This window comes from Pangasianodon hypophthalmus, chromosome 30 (genome assembly GCF_027358585.1).
Source record: "Pangasianodon hypophthalmus isolate fPanHyp1 chromosome 30, fPanHyp1.pri, whole genome shotgun sequence".
NCBI lineage: Eukaryota > Metazoa > Chordata > Actinopteri > Siluriformes > Pangasiidae > Pangasianodon > Pangasianodon hypophthalmus.
The window spans coordinates 2,502,167-2,525,763 of NC_069739.1; the positions used below are offsets into that span (position 1 = coordinate 2,502,167).

Below are 23,597 nucleotides of genomic sequence, written 5' to 3' on the forward strand. Positions count from 1 at the left end.
GGGGGTGGAGCTTTAAACCAGGAGGGTGTAGTGAACCTCCATGACTATTAGTGATATAATGTCAATTATAATTTTAATCATTTAAATTTAAATCATGTAACTTGATTTGAATATTAAAGCTGTTAATGTGACAGGACATAAACACCTATGGAGTCCTATGGAGTGCATAAAGGGAGCAGTTTAAAGCCTTCTTCAGTAGTTATGTTTGTGTGAGAACAGTTTTATATGTTAGCAGCTTCTGTATGAATATAAAAACAATTTATCAATTTTGATAAAGTATGCACTATGTCTTAACCTAGAAAAAGGATATTAATGCATGACTGTGATGTTTAGCCTCTCCAGCCAGGTCATGAACCACTGTCCCATCTCCCACTCCCACTTTGACCATCACCTCATACTTCCCAGGCACTTCCTCATTCTCTCCATTCGACCTCAACCTACTTTCACTTGGTATAAATGGACTTGGCTTCTTACTGAAACTGAGGCTTATGTTATCACAGTTATGTAAACAATGGCTTATCATCCATGACTCTGGTAAAATTGCCTTTGGTCATGTGAATGGTTGGAGTTTTTCTTCCTCTAAGCCCAGACAGGTACATTTGTGATTTTGGGAGCATTACTCTGGTTATTATTGTAAAATTCAGGAACCTCTAATAGCAGTTTGGTCCTAAGTTCAATCTGATACACCTGCTCAACCTTTCAGTGTTTAGAGAAATATATTATTTTCACAGCAAGGTGTTAGTTTAAAACTGTAATCAAAGTATGAAGAAGGGCAGCATTCAAGTACCATGACACACATCAAACATCTTAAACTAGAAGTACTGATCTAAGATAAGGTCTGTGTCTATTTACAAAGTCATTAGAATAACTCATTTCAGATATAAAATGCAAGTCAAAGTGCTTCACTACAGTAAAACAGTGAAAGAACATACTCATAATACCAATAAAAGTATTCATTACTATTTAAATGCTGAACTGAATAAATAATGTTCTAGCTGCTTTTAATGCCATTAAAACTAGGTGGCTGCCAGTCATTGATTGGTAACTGTTCCGCATATTTGGTGTACAGCTGCTTCAGCAGTCTTTTTAGTGCCTTATTCTTGGAAAATGTCATAAACAAACCAGCATTTGATGAACCTGATTTAGAACAGAGTCTGTCAGGCTTTCTGAGATATACCAGAACAGTTGTATAAAACTGCAAATTAAAATATAAATGACTTGGGTTTGGTTTTACTGGTGAGAATTGTGTGAACAGAATTTTCACCAGCAGAGTTCTGGTCTACATGAGAATGAATGAGTGAGTGAGTGAGTGAGTAAGAGGAGAAAATTAGTAGCAGAAGTGGAGTAAATTCTTTCAACTGAAAAGAATGTCAATGTGTAAGAAAAGGCAATTATTAATCCTAATATTTCCATTTAAAAATATATGTGGGTTCAGAGCCACAGAGTCTACATCTCTATATAATTGTTGTTCATTTTCTATGTGAATAATTGTAGTGTTCTCTTCAGGTGTGATGATGGAGCTCCAGTCAGAATGTAGGCTAGCTGGAGGGAGTGAAACCATGTGGGACTTCTTGAGCCTATGAGCCAAACATCTGAACAATTTCTTCTGTGTCCAGTGGAAAGAATCATTTCACAAAACTCTACACACAAAACCCTTAACCCTGCTAGGTTATCCGCTGTAGGCTAGAAAATTGGTAGTTTACCACTATAGCATTTGCTACACTACATAGTGCAAATTTGTAGTGTTGTCCTCCCTTCTCCTAACTGTTGTTTCTGTTGCTTGGACCTGTGATATTGGATAGTACTGTGTAGAGCGGATAAATGTAAGAATATGCATTGCTATAGTGTATAGTGTAATGCAGTGCTTACTGTATCACAAACCCAGCAAATAGGGGTGCCTGTATCCAAACAATACTCATGCTGTTTTACAGAACTGAGAGACAAGAACCAAGTGGAGGCAGACCATGTTTGTTGCTGTTGTCAGCCGAACGGGGAACCACACTTGTGAACGTGGTGATAGCCAACAATATCATTCACTTGCGAGAAATTCAAACGAGAATAATGGAAAATCAGGGTTTATTTCAAGGAATCAGTCAAATAAGCTTTGACCCCATTTACCATGTACTTCAGCAGAACAGGGTAAGAATGAAACAAGTGTACTCTGTTCATTTTGAACAGAACTCACCAATGGTCAAAGACCAACACTTAGAGTATAAGCAATAAGTACACAAGTCCAATATACACGAGTACAATGATTTCATTACTATGCACTGTATTATAGGCTATATTATGGTCTAATTCTACAGCATTGCAGTCATGTGTTTTACAGTACTATGAGGATTTACTGTGTAGGATTTAATGTGTATTTGGTTTTGCCATGGAAGTTTGAAGGTTGTCCATATTGTGTGTGCTGTTTTGGCTTTGTGTTTATAGTTTTGAGAAAATGGCGCATGGTATCAGGAAATGCTGTGTCTTAGCAGTAGAGAAAAACTGTAAATCTCCTGTGAATGGATTCTTATAACACCTCTGAGTCATGTTCAGAATCCAAATCTGGAGTCAGACAACAGACAGATACAGTTAGCAGAGACAAATATATCATCACGACCCACAAAAAGGAGACTGATGTCAAAAAGAAAAAAAAAATAAACACAGGAAACAGCCAAAAGACACTTAAACATAATATATTGCAACTATGTATGTTTACTTTATATAAACTGAAGAATGGTATTGAGACAAGTCAATTGTAGGTTTAGTTGATTTTCTGAAAGATCATATTCAAGACACTATAGTAGTTTTTTTTCCTCCCATAGATTAAGTAGGCTAAAAATATGCAATCACTGTCCACTTTATTAGGAACATCTGTATATCTGCACATTCATGCAATTATCCACTGATGTTGCAGTAGTGCAATGCATTAAATCATGCAGATACAGGTAGAGAGCTTTAGTTAATGTTCAAATCAAACATCAGGATGAAGGAAAAAAAATTATATTGTGGAGGTGAGGGCATGATTAAGCGCCGGTTTGTGAATGGAGGGTGGAGTCAGGAGCGTGAGTGGTAAGGATGAGCACCTGTGAACTCTAAAATAAAATTAATGAGCCATTTTTTGTGCTCGAATGTACACACCTGATTTTGGATCACACAACCTCACTGAAAGATCACTACGCAGACAGTAGAGCCTAAACCCAGCGTATAGAGGCTGAGTGAATGTGGTGTGGACTCTGTGGAGGAGCTTCATCGTGTCAGAGACGCTGTAGAAGGACAGAGTACCTGCGCTGTGATCCACATATACTCCTATTCTGGAGGATGCTGGAACTCTGAGCTCAGTCTTAATTTTGTTGTGCCAGAAAGAGAGAGAAGAAGAAGAAGAACACCACAGACCCCAGGACTGATCATTGTATCCAAACACACACTCATCACCCTCTCCTTTCCTGCTGATCCCTTTATATGAGACTGATATGAACACGCCACCAGCACCACTCCGCTCCACCTCCCAGTAACAGCATCCACACACACTCTCCTTACACAACACCTGAGTGTAGAAGTCAAATCTCTCTGGATGATCAGAGTACCGCAGCTCCGTCTCACTTTCTGTGACCACTCTGTTCTTCTCAGACAGAATGAGTTTACGATGTGCTGTGTTGGGATTCAGAGTCAGATAAGAGAAATCTAAAATAAAAGAGAAAAACAAACTGAAAAATGTGAACATGTTGGGTTTACTTAACAGAGTAAGACAGCTCTGTATGTGTGTGTGTGTACTGATGTCCAAGGAGATATCCAAGGGAGAGAGAGAGGAGGAGAACAGACAAAATCATATTTCTAAATATGAAACTAAAGAAAAAACTGTGTGTGTGTGTGTGTGTGTGTGTGTTTTAGACGTACGTTTCAGAAAATCTTCTCTGCTCTCTGGCTCTTGTGGTGAAATGATCTGAACTGCTGCAGCTAAGGAAAGACAATTGGAAATGAAGACAAAAAACATCATCAGGTTGTGTAAAAGATGGAAACAGTTTAAAGCGATATAGTCAGTGTGGCAGCAGGGGCTTGGTCGAGCGTCAGCTTTGGAGGGAGAGGATGCAAGTCAAACCGGGAGGTAACACTTAATTATTAGCCCGACTTTACTTATGTGTGTCTGTTTGTGCTTTCAGTGCCTCTGGTAAAAAGCCAGAGAGAGAGCGAGAGAGAGAGGACCAGCAAAGAACTCTGTGTGTGTGAGTGTGTGTCTTTGAATGAGTCCGCTGAAAAGCAAAAGGTAAAATAGAGAGAATTAAAAGCCCTTTTGAGTTGTCCTCAGCCTGCCTCCCCCCTCCTCATTCCTGACCAAACCCCAAAGGGTTACACTGGTGCTGAAACATGGGAACTGAGGAAGATCGAGATCCGAAGATGGCTGCTGGCAGAGGAGCACGGCGCCGAGGAAGTGGTCGACCTATTGGTGCCGGAGTAGTCGCCCGACTACTGCAGGGGACTACCGCATATCCGAAGGGAGCCCTCCTCTTCTCCCTCCCTTACCTCTCCCTTTCTCATTCCCCCGCTTTTCTCCCCACCCTCCCCCTGTCCCTGCACCGCAGAAATGGGGGCCAATTCCAGGATCACTGCTCCCTGAGGGAAGCGGGAATACTGATCAGGATTCCTAACACACAGCAAGCCTCCCCTTATCAAGCAGGAATATACCATGTGTCAGTGAGTATGCAAGGGAGTACACATCAGGCCTTGGTGGACACAGGGTGTAGCCAGACCACCATCCATCAAGGCCTGATTCAATCCGGGACTTTGGAAAATGAATGAGTGGTGAAGGTGAGGTGTGTGGATGAGGATATTCACAAATATCCGCTGGTGCCAGTCATTATTCAATTCTGGCAGCAAAAGCATAGAGTGGAGGCTGCGGTTAGTCCTAGCCTCACCCGTCCAATAATTCTGGGGACAAATTGGCTAGGTTTTCAGAAATTAGTGAGAGAAATATATGTGGATGGGTCCTGCAGTAGCGAGGCACGGTGTGGGATGTGCCCAGCATTGGGTGGAGAGGCAGAATAAAACACTGAACCGTTTCATGGCTGTTTTTATTGGACGGGCATTCACGGAGATGTTTGCAGGTGCACCCATTGCCATTAATTGAGGTCCCCTTCAAAAGAATTGGGATGGACCTCGTAAAGCCATTAGAAAGGTGCATGCTAGGTTATCACATTGTGTTAGTCCTGGTGGATTATGCAACGCGATATCCGGAAGCAGTACCTCTTCGCGACATATCAGCATGTAGTGTTGTGGAGGCGCTCTTCTGTTATATCTCCCGAGTCTGGATCCTGAAAAAGATCCTGACTGACCAGGGCACTACGTTTATGTCACGGACACGCAAGCTTTACGAATTTTGGGAATTCTCATCAGTGTTTACCATCCACAGACGAATGGGCTGGTTGAACGGTTTAATCATAAGCTCAAAACTATGATTCGGACGTTCTTCTTGATGATGCATGGAATTGGGATAAGTGGCTTGAGCCCCTGTTATTTGCAGTATGAGCGATCCCCCAATTCACCCCGGTCCCTGTGGAGACCACCTTTCATTGTCTCAGAGAGCACAGATTGCCAGGTTGCAGGAGGAATTTTCCAGTGTGTTTTCACCTCTATCCGGTCACACTGACCTCGTAGAACACTACACTGAGACTTTTCCAGGTGTGATTGTATGCAGCTGCCCGTACCGGTTATGCTCAACATGGGGGTAATTGAGGAGTCCCACAGGGACTGGAGCAGCATCGTGGTTTTGGTGCCCAAAGCCAAAGGGTCAGTCTGTTTTTGTGTGGACTTTATAAAAGTCAAAGCGCTGTCTATATTTGACGCATATTGGATGCCTTGCATTGATCAGCTGCTCAATCGGTTTGGCGTGGCTCACTTTTAATCGACACTGGATTTAACTAAGGGATATTGGCAGATTACCTTGACTCCAATATCTCATGAAAAAATGTCCTTTTCCACTCCGTTTGGTTTACACCAGTCCACTTCCCTTTGGGTTGTTTGGCGCCTGAGCGATGTTTCATGGACAGAATCCTCCACCCGCACAATGCATCTGCGAGATGTACAACATCTGAGGGCTGTCCTGAGATCCTTGAAATGGGCAGGACTCATGGCAAATCCAAAGAAATGTGCACAAAGAAATGGGCAGGTGGAAGTAAGGTATCTGGGCTTCTATTTGGGTCATGGGCAGGTGCGTCCGCAAATTTATGACAGTAGCGATTGTGGCCTGCCCGAGACCCAAGAACAAAAAAAAGGTGAGGCAGTTCTTAGGGCTATTGGCTATTATAGAAGGTTTGTACCTAATTTTTCAGACATCACCAGCCTGCTGACTGACCTCACTTAAAAGGGGGCACCAGATCCAGTCCAGCTGACAGAGCAGTGTGAGCGGGCTTTCTGCCAGGTAAAAGCGGTTTTGTGTGGGGGCCCACTGTTGCATTCACCTGACTTTTCTCTCCCTTTTGTTCAGGAGACTGACGCATCAGACAGAGGGCTGGGGGCCGTTTTGTCCCAGGTGGTGGAGGGAGAGAAGTGCCCCGTGCTGTACATCAGCTGGAAACTCCCGGTGAGGGAGACCAAGTACAGCACCATAGAGAAGGCATATCTGGCCATCAAGTGGGTGGTCCTTACCCTCCGGTACTACCTGCTGGGGTGCCCTTTCACCCTCTGTTCCAATCACGTCCCGCCCTGCATGAAGGATGCCAACGCGTGGATCAGTCATTGGTATCTTCTACTTCAGACATTCAAGTTTGAGGTGATCCACAGGCCGAGGGTGCAGATGGTGATGGTGGATTACCTCTTCCACCAAGTGGGGGAGTCAGCTGCAGGCCGGACAGCTCCCTGGCCTGAGTCGGGTGGTGGGGGTATGTGGCAGCGGAGGCGTGGTTGAGCGTGAGCTGTGGATGGAGAGAAGGCGTGTTGAACCGGCAGGTAACGTGTAATGATTCTCACCTGTGTTGGATTAGCCCGAGTTTAATAATGTGTCTGTTTTTGCTTTCAGTTCCTCCCATAATAAGCCAGGGAGAGAGGAAGAGAGAGAGAGAGAGAGAGAGAGAGAGAGAACCAGCACAAAGCCATGTGTGTGAGTGTGTGTCTTTGAATAAGTCCGCTGAAAACCGAAGGTAAAAATAGAGAGAATGAAAAGCCCTTTTGAGTTGTCCTCAGCATGCCTCCCGCCTCCCCATTCCTGACCCAACGCAGAAGTGTTACAGTCAGTTTATTCATTTTAAATCACTATTTTAGTTAAAAGTTTCAGGTGAGTAAACTGTCTGCAAAAAGAAAGCAGGAGCATTGCTAAGAAATAACACTTCACAGAGCGAGTAAAGACGTCCATCATTGTGTTACTCCAGCAGGAACAGCTCCTCTTACCATGTGGAGGAATTTTGTTGAATTCCTCCTCACAGAATTCCTCGAGTCTCTTCTTCAAATCTGAGAGAGAATTCCTCACTCCATCAAATGAGAGATGTTGATGGACAGTGATGTTGGATGTGTGAAAATCTGGTCTGTGTAGTTGGGGAGACTGACGTCCAGAAGCTAAAGCCTACAGAAAGCAATTTAAATGTAAAACAAATTGAGTAAACAAAGTTTTCCTGCAGTTACATTTATATAAAAGAATAAGGATTTTGTAGTGCAGTGTTGCATTTGTCAGTTTCAGTGCTTTAGCAGAGTTGATGATTTTTTTTAAAGTGGTCATATTTATATCAGTGTTCTGTCACTACGTTACCTAGCATGCATTACACAGATACATCATATAAAAATAATGAATCTGACTTGTGAGCCACCAATTTTTAATTTTTAATGTCATAGCCATAGATATAGGAAAACAATAGATATATTAGTCAGTGTTGGTGGCTACTGTGATCCTTCATTGCTGAACAGTCACGATAAACACACCAGACAAATGAAGTAATAGCTACTGACAATCCACAAACTAATATTACTGAACTTAACTAAGAACTGAAGTCGAGTTAAAGAGAAGCTAAACAGCACTAAACAATAACAAACAGTAATAAATTGTGAAGTCACCTAATCTCAGGATAACACTAGACACACTTGTGATGTCAGACAAGGATATTTATTGCTTTAATGAGAGGTGCTTTAGAGAGTGTGTGAGGAACAGCTGGCTCTGTAGATCAGACAGTGAGTGTTACCTGGAGGAAATGGATGTGATCGTGTGTGTGTGAAAGCTGCTCCAGCTCAGTGACTCTCCTCTGAAGATCAGCAATCTCCTGCTCCAGTTGCTCCAGGAGTCGTTCAGCTCGATTCAGTTCAGCCTTCTCCTGAGCTCTGATCAGCTCCATCACCTCCGAGCGCTTTTTCTCCATGGAGCTGATCAGCTCAGTAAAGATCCTCTCACTGTCCTCCACTGCTGTCTGTGCACTGAGCTGTTAGGAGACACAGGGACACAAGATTTAAAGCTCCTCTATCATTCCCTCTCTTACTGGGACTCTAAAAGACTCATTGTCCATGTTGTGTGTGTTTCTAGGAGTAGCTCTGTCTCTGCTCACTGCCCACCTTTATAGTGTTCACAGCCTGTTTCAGATCCTGCACCTTCTTCTGCTTCTCCTGGATTTTCTGCTGGGATTTTATCTGCTCCTCCTTTAACTCACTCTGAGGACACATCAATTATTTTCAGCTCTTAATGAAGTACATTCATCTTCATTAATTCCTACATCACAATACCTAATCACCTGGCAGCACAGTGTTGTAGAATTTCTATATGGCTTCTGCATTTTGTAGTATTACTAGCTAGAAATAAATTCCATGCTGCTTATAGTGAGTGGCAAAATAAAGAGTAAAAAGTTTTTGGCTGGTGTAAATTCAAATACAAATTTTCACAAATTAGCTTAACTCTCAGTGATATTAATGAAGTCCATAAAAACGAAAGACACTGTTATGTTTTAACTGTAAATGTTCTGTAGATTTCATGTCATAGGTTTTTTGTTATGATAGGATTCTCTGTGCACTGAGTCCAGGTAGCTAGCAGATGGAAGATTAGCCCAGTGAATGAATGCTGGATGTGGATGAACTCTGGCCACTGTAGTCCTTGGAGGCAGGGCTTTGTGTATGTGACATGGATCTCCCATCCCATGGCGCAGAAGAGTTAAAAAAAAAAAAAATGAACTGTAAGTTGTAAAAAGGCTGGATGAAGGTGTGCTGTCTTGGATGCCTGGCAGAGAGATTCTCAAGTCCAGAGCAGTTCAAGTTCAAATTCTGATCTGCTCCTAAGTACTAGTTTATGTCTGTTTAAATGCACAGTCATTATATCATTATATATTATATCATTATATGAAGTAACTCACAAATCTCATCCTTTTTTTTCTTTTTTGCTTTATTTTTTAAAAAGTTTTCTTAGATGGCTTTTTTTTTTTTTTTGCTACACTATGCTGTAACATTACAATTTCCCTTCACAGGAACTAAGAGATCCAAACCTGTTCCAGCATGACAGTGCACCTGTACACAAAGCGATCTCCATGAAGACATGGTGTGTTAAGGTTGGAGTGAAAGAACTCGAGTGTCCTGCACAGAGCCTTAACCTCAACCCCAGTGAATACCTTTTGGATGAACTGGAACACTGACTGCACCCTAGGCCTCCTCAAAATTCCAACATCAATGCCTGACCTCACTAATGCTCTTGTAGCTGAATGAACACAAATCCCCATAGCTACGCTCCAGAATCTAGTGGAAAGCCTTCCCAGAAGAGTGGAGCATATAGTAACAGCTTTGTTTATGTTTGTTTTACCTCAATTCTCTCTCTCTCTCTCTCTCTTTTCTGTGTTTGTGTTCACCTGCCTCGTCCTGTCACAGTTTGGTGTTTGCTGAAATGTTCACTAACCGATCTGCCCGCATAACGATTATCACTGAGGATAAAATTAACACTCTGTTAACCAGAACACATACAATTTTAGTAAGCTTTTATAGAATCCTTCTGACTGATACACAAATTGAAATTATGGTTTAGCACCTGTTTCTAGATGGGAAAATATAATTAAAATGATTTAATTTTGGAAAGATTCCTAGTTCTCACCTGTTTCTCAGCTCTTTCTGCTGTGGCTGTGACGGTGTCGTGACCTTTGTGATTATCCATCGTACACAAATAACAGATCCAGGTTTGATCAGTACGACAGTAGATCTCAATCAGCTTGTTATGTTGAGAGCAGATCTTCTCTTGTAGTTTTGCTAAAGCTTCAATTAATGTATGTTTTTTCAAAGCAGGACGTTCTAGATGTGGGTTAAGATGAATTTCACAGTAAGAAGCCAGACACATCAGACAGGACTTGACGGCTTTGCGTTTTCTCCCGGTGCAGAAATCACACTCCACATCTCCAGGTCCAGCATAACACTGAGCAGGAGAAGCAGCTTGGAGTTCAGTCTTCTTCTTCACTTTCTCCACCACTTCAGCCAGCATGTTGTTTCTGTGTAGAACAGGCCTTAGATTGAAAGTGTCTCTGCACTGAGGACAGCTGTAAATGCCCTTCCGATCCTCCTGATCCCAGCAGCCATTAATACACACCTTACAGAAACTGTGACCACAGTGGACCGTCACCGGATCCTTCAGGACATCCAGACAGACTGGACAGCTGAACTGGTCCTGATCTACCGAAATACTGGCCTCGGCCATTTTCCTGAACTCAAACACACACACACACAATGCAGGAGTCAATTGGAGAGAGACACACAGAGAGAGAGAGAGGTTTTGTTTTTTTTACTTTGAATGAACTTTGAGCTTCTGTTTCTATACTGTGACAGAGAGAGCGGGTGGAGCTTTAAATAAAGAGGGTGTAGCTAACCTCCATGACTGTAATGGTATAGTGTAATATAATGTGAGTAATTATTAAAGTTGTTAATGTGACATCAGGAGTTTTGTGTTTTCTAATGGATCAAATAAAGATAGTGTCATGGTTACACCGAAGCCCGTGCATGAATACGATTCCCATCAGGGACGGCACCTCATGGATCATGTCACGTGACTGCTTGCACCTGTTTTCCATTTTGTGTTTAATGAGCACTAGTATAAGAGTCATGTCTTGCACAGCACTTGTTGTCTAGCTTTTGTCTTTGGTTCTTGTCCTCTTCTCTGTCTCTCTTCTCATGCTGCATGTTCTTGCAGAGGTAACTGTTTTTTCCCCGGCTCTAAGGAAGCCAATGGCCTGTTTTATGGGGTGATGCGCATTGCTCCAATTGACTCCTGCATTGATGGTTTTTGTGGTGACCTTTGGGACTTGGTCATGCCACCAGCAGTATCTATAAAAAAATATTTAACCAGCCAACACCCATCATACAGGCTTTTTATCAGTTTATAGCGGCACATGATGGCGTTAATTTTTAACACTGTACAACAGGTCATCTCTGTGTGATATGTGAACACATTTCTGCACAACCATCTGTATATACTGTTTGCAATTACATTCCATGATACCTCTCTGAGGCATGGCGGGAACATGCATATTTTGTTACAAATGCAATCTCTCAAACTCAATTAAATATGTATTTTAAAACAAAAATGTAACTATTAACACTGCACAAATTGTGTTAACCCTACAGAATACAAACATGTAAACATTTTATGATTTATTGGTATTTAAAGTTTATTTCAACTGTTGTAAAGTAGAGGGACACCACTTGCCACCACAAATGAAGAATGACCCAGATAGCAAAGAGACCTCGATTCCACGTCTATTTGTAGTTGTATAGGTCAGTATCAGTCATCAGTTAATTTTCAATGTTGGATCAACATTCACTGTTTGGTCGAAATCATAACGTTTATTCTCTGTAGAAACTTAGCTGGAGAAATCGCAGTTCTGCGCATGCGCATCATTTGGATCGTAACGGCCAACTGCCACTTCACGCTGAGGTAAAGGAAAGCAAAAATGTATATTTTGTTCGTCACTTTAATATAGTGGTTTCCATGTGTAATGTTAAATATCATTTTAGAGTTGTAATGTTTTATATTTTGAAGCTTTTATAACGTTCCTGCTTCAGTGTTGTGTAATTTATCGTCCTGTTTGCGCGCGTGAGCTAAAGCTGCAGCTAACTCTGAGGTAAATATTACAACCGTTTTAATTATTTAAATGGGCAACTTGAACACGACAAACTTAACATTTATAATTTTATAAGTTAATTATTTTCTAAACGCTAAGAGAGTCAGGTCATTTCGAGTGGAAATGAGCCACAAAACTCAGTTTATTTTGATTAATCGCAGCGCGAGGGGGAAAAATGTAGCCGTTCCTGTAAAACGAAGGCTTTAAGACCAAGCAGAAGCCTCTGCGTGCTCGTTGCTTCGGCAGTGGGCGGAAGTGATGCGCAAGCGGCAATCCCATTGGCTAGCGCTCACCGTCTGCAGTTTGAATTCAGCAAATGAGTTCGGGCGAAGCAGCGACCTGATTAATATTAATGAGCCCAACAGCCTATAAGACATTAGCGTGACAGACACTGAGCAGCTGACAATATGTACTCTAAAAAGAGAAGTCGCCTTTGACAGTTGTAAGTTAATGTTGATAAATAGATGAAAATATTTTACACTGTAGTAACTTTTAGTGTGTTTTTAATCTCAGACCTCATTATTGTTAGTCTTTTTTTCACAAAAACCTGCCAATAATTCTCTAAGTTCTGTTTAATATGAAAAATATGCACTTCATTCATGTTGGAATAGACCTGTATGACTTACTTTCTTCTGTGGAACCCAAACTGTGTGATCCTGAAGATTTGTGCCGCCTCCTTCCCATGTCATTTCAGGGAGCTTTGAAGCTTCAAAAGGATGCAAAAGTACCATAAAAGTTTTATTTAAAAAAAATAATAAATTTGTATCAGTGAATAACAAGTTAAAATTCATTCTGTTTCTCACACAGAGCTATTATATGACTTCAGAAGACTTGGAATAAATGCAAACTGTGACAAACTGGAAAATTTTTCTAATCAATTTGAGATGTTGCTTATTTGAACCAAAAAAAAAATCACATGATTTTTTATATATTTTTTAAATGCTGTTTTTTTTTTATATATATATATATATATATATATATATATATATATATATATATATATGTATATATATATATTTTTTTTTTTAATGCTGTAATTAGGTTTATGATTTATGTACAGCACTTTGGTCAATGAAAGTTGTTTTAAATGTGCTTTATAAATAAATTGAAATTGAATTATATTTTTATTTTCTTTATTGTCCCGGTATTTTACATTTGTTATTTTTGTCTTTCAGGTGCATTTCCAAAAACCCTTGAAAACAAGAGAATGAAAGAAACAAGCTAGAACAAGCGCCACTAATAACTAGAATTTACACTGTCTGAATAAAAAGTGAGTGGTGCTTAAAACATATTTTAGAAAAGATCAAATAGTTTATTAAATTTGGGAAATATTTAAAGCTGAAAAGATAGAATATAGAGAAATGAAAAAGAATGAGAGACTCTGGGTGCTTGGCCCCCGAAAATGCTGCTTGCAGTTTTTATTATTATTATTATTGATGTTGTTGTTGGAAACAAAGACAAAATACTGTTTTAAGAGAATACATGTTTTACACATAATTAGAATATTTCTTTATGGTTTATAAGGAACCTGATGTGTGAAAACTCAGGGCCCTGGAGAAACTCGTGAACAATAAACCCAACACATGGATCAGTATCTGGATTAGAAAATGATATTTATTTAGGCATAATTCTTATTTCTTCTATTATTATTATTATTATTATTATTATTATTATTATTAGCAGCAGTGGTAGTATGAATACAGATCATATATATATATCATATATAAACTATTATTTAATATTTAAATAGTATTACTAAGATCAACAATAATAATAGTTAATATAATTTTAATAATATATTTTATACATAAATAACAACCACAATGGTGAAAGACACAAAACAGAATTAAAATCATCAGTCCCAATAAACACACAGGAGCATGTGGGTGGAGTACACATCGTTTAATTAACAATCACAATCATAAAACACAAACAGAAAAGACAGAAGCTGCAATCTTGAACATTTACTGAACAGTGACCTCTAGTCACAGATTTCTCTGCGTCACCGATTTCAGCACAACTCGCGCAGACGCGCACACAGCTCGCGCGCTGCACTTCTCACTCCTCCATCCTTTTCTCCTGAAATTTTACTAGTTTCTGGACTGACAGTTCATTTTTAACATTTCCTTTTTAATTTTTTAATTTTACATAAAACACTACACACTTTATTTTGGATCACACAATCTCACAGTAGAAAACAAGGAGAACCCAAACCTCCAGTAGAACCCAAACCCAGCATATAGAGGCTGAGTGAATGTGGTGTGGACTCTGTGGAGGAGCTTCATCGTGTCAGAGACGCTGTAGAAGGACAGAGTTCCTGCACTGTGATCCACATACACTCCTATTCTGGGGGATGATGGAACTCTGAGTTTAGTCTTAATGTTGTTGTGATAGAAACAGAGAGGAGAAGAAGAAGAAGAATACTGCAGACTCCAGGACTGATTGTTGAGTCCAAACACACACTCATTACCCCGTCCTTTCCTGCTGATGTCTTTATATGAGACTGATACGGACACACCATCACCGCTCCACTCCACCTCCCAGTAACAGCGTCCACACACACTCTCCTTACACAACACCTGATACCAGTAATCAAATCTCTCTGGATGATCAGAGTACTGCTGCTCTCTCTCACTGCGTCTCACCGCTCTGTTCTTCTCAGACGGAATGAGGTTACGATGTGCCGTGTTGGGATCCAGAGTCAGATAACAGAAATCTAAAATAAAAGAGAAAACAAACTGAAAAATGTGAACATGCTGTGTTTAATATTTATGTGAAGAGTGAGACAGCAGTCTGTGTGTACTGATATCCAAGGCAGCAATGGCTCAGATTTAGAGAGAGAGGAGGACAGAAAAAAATTTAATCCAAGCACAATCTCATCCTGTGATTTTTTTCTCTCCTCACATATATCTATATTCAGTATTTTCTATGCTGCCTATAAAAAAGAATATTGTGTGTGTGTCTGTGAGTGTCTGAAATAAAAGAGAAAAACAAAGAGAAAAACAAACTGAACATGGCATGTTTTATTAAAAGTGTAAGCGCTAAGCGTATAGCCAATACATTAATTTACTTTTTAATATTTAACCGGAGAGTTGTAGTTTTTCGCCGTCCTTTTATCAATACAAAGAAGCGTACCCGGAAGTGATAATGGACTACATTTCCCATGAGGAGGTCACCTCCGCCATTACTAATTTACATTAGAGCCAATGCGAGTTTAACAGAAGATGAACGCGACATACAAGGTAAGTGTGCTATTTTCTGCAGCTCTTTTATTGGTTTCTGGTTACAAAAATAAGAATTAAAAAGAAATGATATTATGGAAACGTGTGCAGAAAGTTTGAGAAGTTAGTGTAGCCGCTCACTGGATAACTGTGGTGCACTAATACTGTCCTCCTAAGGAGAGGAAATGCACAGTCAGATTATCAAAGTGTTCTCCTAGTAATCCTAACACTCAGCTAGACACACCTTACACCATGACCATCATGTCTGAAAAGTACTGTTTCATTTATTATTATTATTATTATTATTTAGGGCAAGTAATCTAGCCATGGGGGTCACAGTCCAGTGACTTCTGTGCCGGTCCCAAGCCAGGATAAATAGAGAGGGTTGCGTCAGGAAGGGCATTTGGCGTAAAACATTGCCAAATTTAATCATGCGAATCGTCAGTATTCTGAATTTCATACCGGATCGGTCGAGGCCCGGGTTAACAACGACCGCCATCGGCGCCATTGACCTACAGGGGTGGAAATTGGGCTACTGTTGCTCGAAGAAGTAGAGGAGGGAGGAGAGTGCGTAGACAGAGAGAGACGAGGAAAGGTAAGAGTGTAGGACTGAAAATAGGAACTCTGGATGTTGGTACTATGACAGGGAAAGGTAGAGAGCTAGCTGATATGATGGAGAGAAGGAAGGTGGATATACTGTGTGTACAGGAGACCAGGTGGAAGGGTAGCAAGGCTCGTAGTATAGGAGCAGGATTCAAGCTGTTTTATTATGGTGTGGATAGTAAGAGAAATAGGGTAGGTGTGGTCTTGAAGGAGGAGTTTGGGAGGAATGTTCTGGAGGTGAAGAGAGTGTCAGACAGGGTGATGAGTCTGAAGTTAGAGATTGAAGGGGTGATGTTGAATGTTATTAGTGGTTATGCCCCACAAGTAGGTTGTGAGTTAGAGGAGAAAGAGAGATTCTGGAGTGAATTAGATGAGGTGATAGACAGTATTCCCACGGGTGAAAAAGTGGTGATAGGAGCAGATTTTAATGCACATGTTGGTGAGGGGAACACAGGTGATGAGGAGGTGAGGGGCACGTTTGGAGTTAAGGAAAGGAACCTTGAAGGACAGATGGTAGTAGACTTTGCTAAGAGGATGGACATGGCTGTGGTTAACACTTATTTTCAGAAGAGGGAGGAGCATAGAGTGACTTACAAGAGTGGAGGTAGGAGCACACAGGTAGACTACATCCTATGTAGAAGAGGCAATCTGAAAGAGATTAGTGACTGTAAAGTGGTAGTGGGAGAGAGTGTAGCCAGACAGGATAGGATGGTGGTGTGTAGGATGACTTTGATTTTTTGTAAGAAGAAGAGGTCAAAGATAGAGAAGAAAACCAAATGGTGGAAGCTGAAAAAGGAGGAATGTTGTGAGAACTTAAGACAGAAGGTGAGGCAGGCCCTGGGTGGTCAGGTAGTGCTGCCAGATGACTGGGAAACTACAGAAGAAGTGATCAGGGTGACAGGAAGAAAGGTGCTGGGTGTGTCATCTGGAAGGAGGAAAGAAGATAAGGAGACTTGGTGGTGGAATGAGGGAGTTCAGGATAGTATCCAGAGGAAGAGGTTAGCCAAAAAGAAGTGGGACATGGACAGGACTAAGGAGAATAGACAGGAATACAAGGAGTTACAGTGCAGAGTGAAGAGGGAGGTGTCTAAGGCCAAGCAGGAGGCATATGATGAGTTGTACACTAGGTTAGACACTAGAGAAGGACAGAAGGACTTATACAGGTTAGCTAGGCAGAGGGATCGAGATGGGAAGGATGTGCAGCAAGTTAGAGTTATTAAGGTCTGGAAGTGTCTAGGAGAGGCAGCAGGGGAATTTTTAACTAGTTTGTTTAACAGGGTTTTAGAGAGTGAGAAGATGCCCGACGAATGGAGAGGTAGTGTATTAGTGCCGATCTTTAAGAATAAGGGTGACGTGCAGAGTTGCAGCAACTATAGGGGGATAAAGTTGATGAGTCATACAATGAAGCTATGGGAAAGAGTAGGGGAAGCTAGGTTAAGGAAGTGGAAATTCGTGAGCAGCAGTATGGCTTCATGCCCAGAAAGAGCACAACAGATGCAATTTTTGCTCTGAGAATTTTGATGGAGAAGAATAGGGATAGTCAGAGGGAGTTGCACTGTGTGTTTGTAGACTTGGAGAAAGCATATGACAGGGTGCCAAGAGAAGAGCTGTGGTACTGTATGAGGAAGTCAGGAGTAGCAGAGAAGTATGTCAGAGTGGTGCAGGACATGTATGACAGGAGCAGGACAGTGGTGAGGTGTGTTGTAGGCCAGACAGAGGAGTTCAAAGTGTAGGTGGGACTGCATCAGGGATCGGCTCTGAGCCCCTTCCTGTTTGCTATGGTGAGGGACCAGTTGTCAGAGGAGGTCAGACAGGAGTCTCCTTGCACAATGTCGTTTGCGGGTGACATTGTGATCTGTAGTCAGAGCAGGGAGCAGGTGGAGGAAAACCTGGAGAGGTGGAGGTTTGCGCTGGAGAGAAGAGGAATGAAAGTCAGTCATAGTAAGACTGAGTACATGTGTATGAATGAAAGGGAGGGAAGTGGAACAGTAAGATTACAGGGTGAAGAGATGAAGAAGGTACAGGAGTTTAAGTACTTGGGGTCAACAGTCCAGAGTAATGGAGAGTGTGGGAAAGAAGCAGTGCAGGCAGGTTGGAATGGGTGGAGAAAGTTAGAAAAATAGAATAGAAAAATATCAGCAAGAATCAATAGGAAGGTGTACAAGACAGTGGTGAAACCAGCCATGCTGTATGGTTTAGAGACAGTGTCGCTGAGGAAGAGACAGGAGTCAGAGCTGGAGGTAGCAGAGCTGAAGATGTTGAGGTTCTCTTTGGGAGTGACAAGGTTGGACAGGATTAGGAACGAGTACATCAGAGGGACGGCTCATGTTGGACGTTTGGGGGACAAATTAGGGAGGCCAGATTAAGATGGTTTGGACATGTTCAGAGGAGGGAGAGTGAGTATACTGGTAGGAGAATGTTGGACATGGCGCTGCCAGGCAGGAGGCAAAGAGGAAGGCCAAAGAGGAGGTATATGGAGGTAATAAATGAGGATATGAAGCTAGTGGGTGCAAGTGTTGAGGATGCAGAAGATAGGGATAGGTGGAGAGTGATGATTCACTGTGGCGACCCCTGAAGGGAAAAGCCGAAAGAAGAAGAAGAAGACTTAGGGCAATTCCTTTCAGAGTGTTTTTTTTTAAAGCTGTAATTAATGCAGCTGTTAAGGCAAATGTTATTAAACATAACACGTATTGCCGATGATAGTAGTAGACAGTAGCGTTCTGGCACACACAATGTGTAAAAATATATAGTTCAAATATCTTTAATATGGCATGTAAATTACACCAAAAACCACATCTAATGAAAGGAAGGTTTGATTAGAGGAAAATAAATGCTCTTTATCTCTGTAGCAGAAGATGGTGATGCAGTACAGCATGCAGTCAATACAACTGACAGAACATGTGTGTTTGAAGCTAAACACATAAACCCCTCTACAGGTAAGACTGTGCCTTATAGCATTTCTAATTTCATTACCTCATGTCGGTGCATGAGAACAGTAATGACCTCAATAACACCACATGACATATTGTTGCTCTTTCCTGCATGCTCTCTCTGCATTTAGTAAAGACAGCTGAGTCTGACAGCAGCCATATCTAATGCAGTGAGATCAGTGTAGTGGGGCAGTGACACAGTTAGAGTGATGCTTACCGATTCACATGAGTCACCTGACCAGTCCCGGGATGGAAACCTGGGGCTTCCTGCACCCTATGCATCTTTTCAACATGGGGTACAAAGACTTTTTTTCTTTAAATCCCTCGATTAGTTTACACCTGTAATCACTAGTATGCTAGAGGTTCTTTACACTCACTGTCCATCTTAATAGGAACACCTGTACACCTGCTCATTCATGCAGTTATCCAATCAGCCAATCATTTGGAAGCATCATAATGTATAAAATCATGCAGATATAGGTCAAGAGCTTCAGTTAATGTTCACATCAAACATCAGAATCAGGAAAAACTCCATGTTTTTTTTTTTCACACCATTCTGTGTAAACTCTAGAGACTGCTGTGTGTGAAAATCTCAGGAGATTAGCAGTTTCTGAAATACTCACACCAGTTCATCTGGCACCAACAACCATGCCATGGTTAAAGTCACAGAGTTCACACTTTTTCTTCATTCTGATGTTTGATGTGAATATTACCTGAAGCTCTTGACCAGGATCTGCTTAGAATTGAAATAAAATACAAAAAAAATCTGTTTAACATGCCTGTTTCTAAGGTAAGAATTGTGTTTGTAAGTTAAAATGATGTCTGTTTCTGCTTTTATATGCAGACCTGCTGTTACATTTGCTATTCAGTAGGCCAGTAAAAGTTGTTTAGAAGGTAAACATCATTCTGGATTAATAATTCTATTAGCATCAATGGAAACAATATTGTTTCTAATTACATAAAGTGCTTTTGGTCCCGACAAGGAATGAAAACAGCTGGTGTGTGTGAGGGTGGACCTCACATATAATAAATACTGGAAATAGGTCCTACAAGTGACCACTCTGTGTGTGTGTGTGTGTGTGTGTGTGTGTGTGCATGCACGTTGGGTGTACATGTTTGTGTGTGTGTGTGTGTGTGTGTTTTAGACCTACATTTCAGAAAATCTTCTCTGCTCTGTGGCTCTGGTGGTGCAATGATCTGAACTGCCGCAGCTGTGGAAAGAAAAATGGAAATGAAGACAAAAAGCATCATCAGGTTGTGTAAAGGATGGAAACAGTTTAAAGTGATACAGTCAGTTTATTCATTTTAAATCAGTATTTTAGTTAAAAGGTGAGTAAACTGTCTGCAAAAAGAAAGCAGGAGCATTGCTAAGAAATAACACTTCACAGAGCAAGTAAAGACGTCCATTATTGTGTTTCTCCAGCAGGAACAGCTCCTCTTACCATGTGAAGGGATTTTGTTGAATTCCTCCTCACAGAATTCCTCGAGTCTCTTTTTCAGATCTGAGAGAGAATTTCTCACTCCATCAAATGAGAGATGTTGATGGACAGTGATGCTGGATGTGTGAAAGTCTGGTCTATGTAGTGGGGGAGACTGACGTCCAGAAGCTACAGAGAGCTACAGAAAGCAAATTAAAGTTAAAACAGCATGTGTAAACAAAGATTCCTGCAGTTACATTTATATAAAAGAATAAGGATTTTGTAGTACAGTGATGCATCTGTCAGTTTCAGTGCTTTAGCAGAATTCATGATTTTTTTAGTGTTCATGTTTACATCCATCAGTGTTCATTACATTACCCAGCATGCATTACACAAATACATCATATAACCATTTTGACTCTTCCTTATATGCCATCAGTTTTTGATGTTGTAGCCATAGATTTAGGAAAACTGTAGATACATTAGTCAGTGTTGGTGGCTACTGTGATCCTTCATTGCTCAACTGTCACGATAAACACATCAGACAAATGAAGTAATAGCTACTCGATCCCAAATCAACAAACTAATATTACTGAACTTAACTAAGAACTGAAGTCGAGTTAAAGAGAAGCTAAACAGCACTAAACAATAACAAACAGTAATAAACTGTGAAGTCACCTGATCTCAGGATAACACCAGACACACTTGTGATGTCAGACAGGGACATTTATTCTTGCTTTAATGAGAGGTGTTTTAGAGAGTGTGTGAGGAACAGCTGGCTCTGTAAATCAGACAGTCAGTGTTACCTGGAGGAACTGGATGTGATCGTGTGTGTGTGAAAGCTGCTCCAGCTCAGTGACTCTCCTCTGAAGATCAGCAATCTCCTGCTCCAGTTGCTCCAGGAGTCGTTCAGCTTGACTCAGTTCAGCCTTCTCCTGAGCTCTAATCAGCTCCGTCACCTCCGAGTGCTTTTTCTCCATGGAGCTGATCAGCTCAGTAAAGATCCTTTCACTGTCCTCCACTGCTGTCTGTGCACTCAGCTGTTAGGAGACACACACACACACACACACACACACACACACACACACACACACACACACACAAGATTTAAAGCTCATCTATCATTCCCTCTCTTACTGGGACTCTAAATGACTCTGTGTCCATGTTGTGTGTGTTTCTAGGAGCAGCTCTGTCTCTGCTCACTGCTCACCTTTATAGTGTTCACAGCCTGTTTCAGCTCCTGCACCTTCTTCTGCTTCTCCTTTATTCTCTGCTGGGATTTCTTCTGCTCCTCCTTTAACTTACGCTGAGGACACATCAGTTATTTTCAGCTCTTTATGAAGTACGTTCATCTTTATTAGTTCCCACATCACAATACCTAATCACCTGGCAGCACAGTGTTGTAGAATTTCTATATGGTTACTGAATTTTGTAGTGTTACTAGCTAGAAATAACTTCCATGCTGCTTATGGTGAGTGGCAAAATAAAGAGTAAAAATTTATTGTTTGGCTGTTGGAAAAGGCCAGACTGATTACCAACACAACTGCTGCTGAATTCAGTTTAATTCAAATTTATTTGTATTGTTCTTTTGAGAATACAAATTGTCACAAACGAGCTTAACAGTAAATGTTCTGTAGATTTCATGTCATGGGTTTTTTGTTCTGAAAGGATTCTCTGTGCTGTGAGTCCAGTTAGCTAGCAGATGGAAGATTAGCCCAGTGGATGAGTGCTAGATTTGGATTAACTCTGGCCACTGCAAATTCTTGTGTATGTGACATGGATGGGAGGTGGGTGTTCATCTGCCTCGCCCTGTCACAGTTCAGTGTTGGCTGAAATGTTCACTAAATGGTCTGACCAGATTACGACTATCGCTGAGGATAAATTTAACACTGTGTTAACGAGGACACATACAATTTTAATAAGCTTTTACAGAATCCTTCTGATACACAAATTGAAATTTAGGTTTTAAATCATATAACTGACTAAAGCACCTGTTTCTGGATGGGAAAATATAATTAAATTGATTGAATTTTGGAAGGTTTTCTCATTCTCACCTGTTTCTCAGCTCTTTCTGCTGCGGCTGTGACAGTGTCGTGACCTTTGTGATTATCCATCGTACACAAATAACAAATCCAGGTTTGATCAGTACGACAGTAGATCTTGATCAGCTTGTTATGTTCAGAGCAGATCTTCTCTTGTAGTTTTGCTGAAGCTTCAATTAATGTGTGTTTCTTTAAACCAGAAATTTCCAGATGAGGTTTCAGGTGACTTTCACAAAATGAAGTCAAACATATCAGACAGGTCTTGACGGCTTTGTGTTTTCTCCCAGTGCAGAAATCACACTCCACATCTCCGGGTCCAGCGTAACAGTGAGCAGGAGAAGCAGCTTGGAGTTCAGTCTTCTTCAGTTTCTCCACCACGTCAGCCAACATGTTGTTTCTGCGTAGAACAGGCCTTGGAGTGAAAGTGTCTCTGCACTGAGGACAGCTGTAGACGCCCTTCTGATCCTCCTGATCCCAGCAGCCATTAATACACACCTTACAGAAACTGTGACCACAGTGGATAGTCACCGGATCCTTCAGGAGATCCAGACAGACTGGACAGCTGAACTGGTCCACTGAAAATTGATCTGCTGAAATACTGGCTTCAGCCATTTTCCTGAACTCACACACTGAGAAAGAGAAAGAGATCAGTTTTGTTTTCACTGAAATGAGGAGTTACTTCCTGGTTCTCTGAGTGTTTGAGAGAGGAAGAGGAGGAGCACAAATGCAGAAAGGTTATGAATCCTCCTTTGTTAACCATTTCATCTCCCTTCAGTGCATAAATATAACCCATGTAGCTACACTTCACAATTATCTGCCCAATCGGCTGGTGGTCTTTCTGATTCTGCCTGTACTTTGACTGTTTTCCTTCACAAGTCCTTCTTCTTTGAACTTTTTTCTCAAAGTTTTGCTGATCAGGTGAATAAAGTGGCCTTCTTTCCTCATAACTTAATTCCTTCATCTTAGTCATTTTTGCAATGACTTTTAACCAGCTGGTGTAAAGGTAATTTAAAGTAGATGTATGTAGTCAGTTACCTTCAGTTACATACAGATGCCTCTAGCAGAGTAACCACATGGTGTAGTTCATCATATTAACTGTGGATTAACTCTAACAACCAGAATAATATTAAGTGTCCAAATACTTTTTTAAATCTAATTATCACCAGTATATCTATTATTTTAAACATTTTTTAACATAATATCATCCAATATTTTTAAACATAATAATCATTTTTGTGGAATGTTTTGCTTGAGAAGTGCACTTGTGCTTTTTTTCTTTAAAGTAAATGCCACTTGTTTTGACATGTTGTTTTCTAATGCACTAAAATTCATACAGTTGTAAATG

General features: G+C 40.9%; 1 protein-coding gene across 1 annotated transcript; it reads right to left on the minus strand.

Annotated features, from left to right (window-relative positions):
- Positions 1–2,037: 2,037 nt before the first annotated feature.
- LOC117596552 (E3 ubiquitin/ISG15 ligase TRIM25-like) lies at positions 2,038–22,947 on the minus strand. The gene is made up of 12 exons (XM_053231620.1): positions 22,265–22,947; positions 21,421–21,516; positions 21,017–21,250; positions 20,235–20,409; positions 19,944–20,003; positions 14,207–14,754; positions 10,025–10,660; positions 8,512–8,607; positions 8,148–8,381; positions 7,366–7,537; positions 3,883–3,942; positions 2,038–3,669 (listed from the first exon to the last, which is right to left on the minus strand). The coding sequence occupies exons 1-12, from the start codon at positions 22,862–22,864 to the stop codon at positions 3,092–3,094; spliced, it is 3,489 nt and encodes a 1,162-aa protein (XP_053087595.1). The 5' UTR covers positions 22,865–22,947; the 3' UTR covers positions 2,038–3,091.
- Positions 22,948–23,597: the final 650 nt, after the last annotated feature.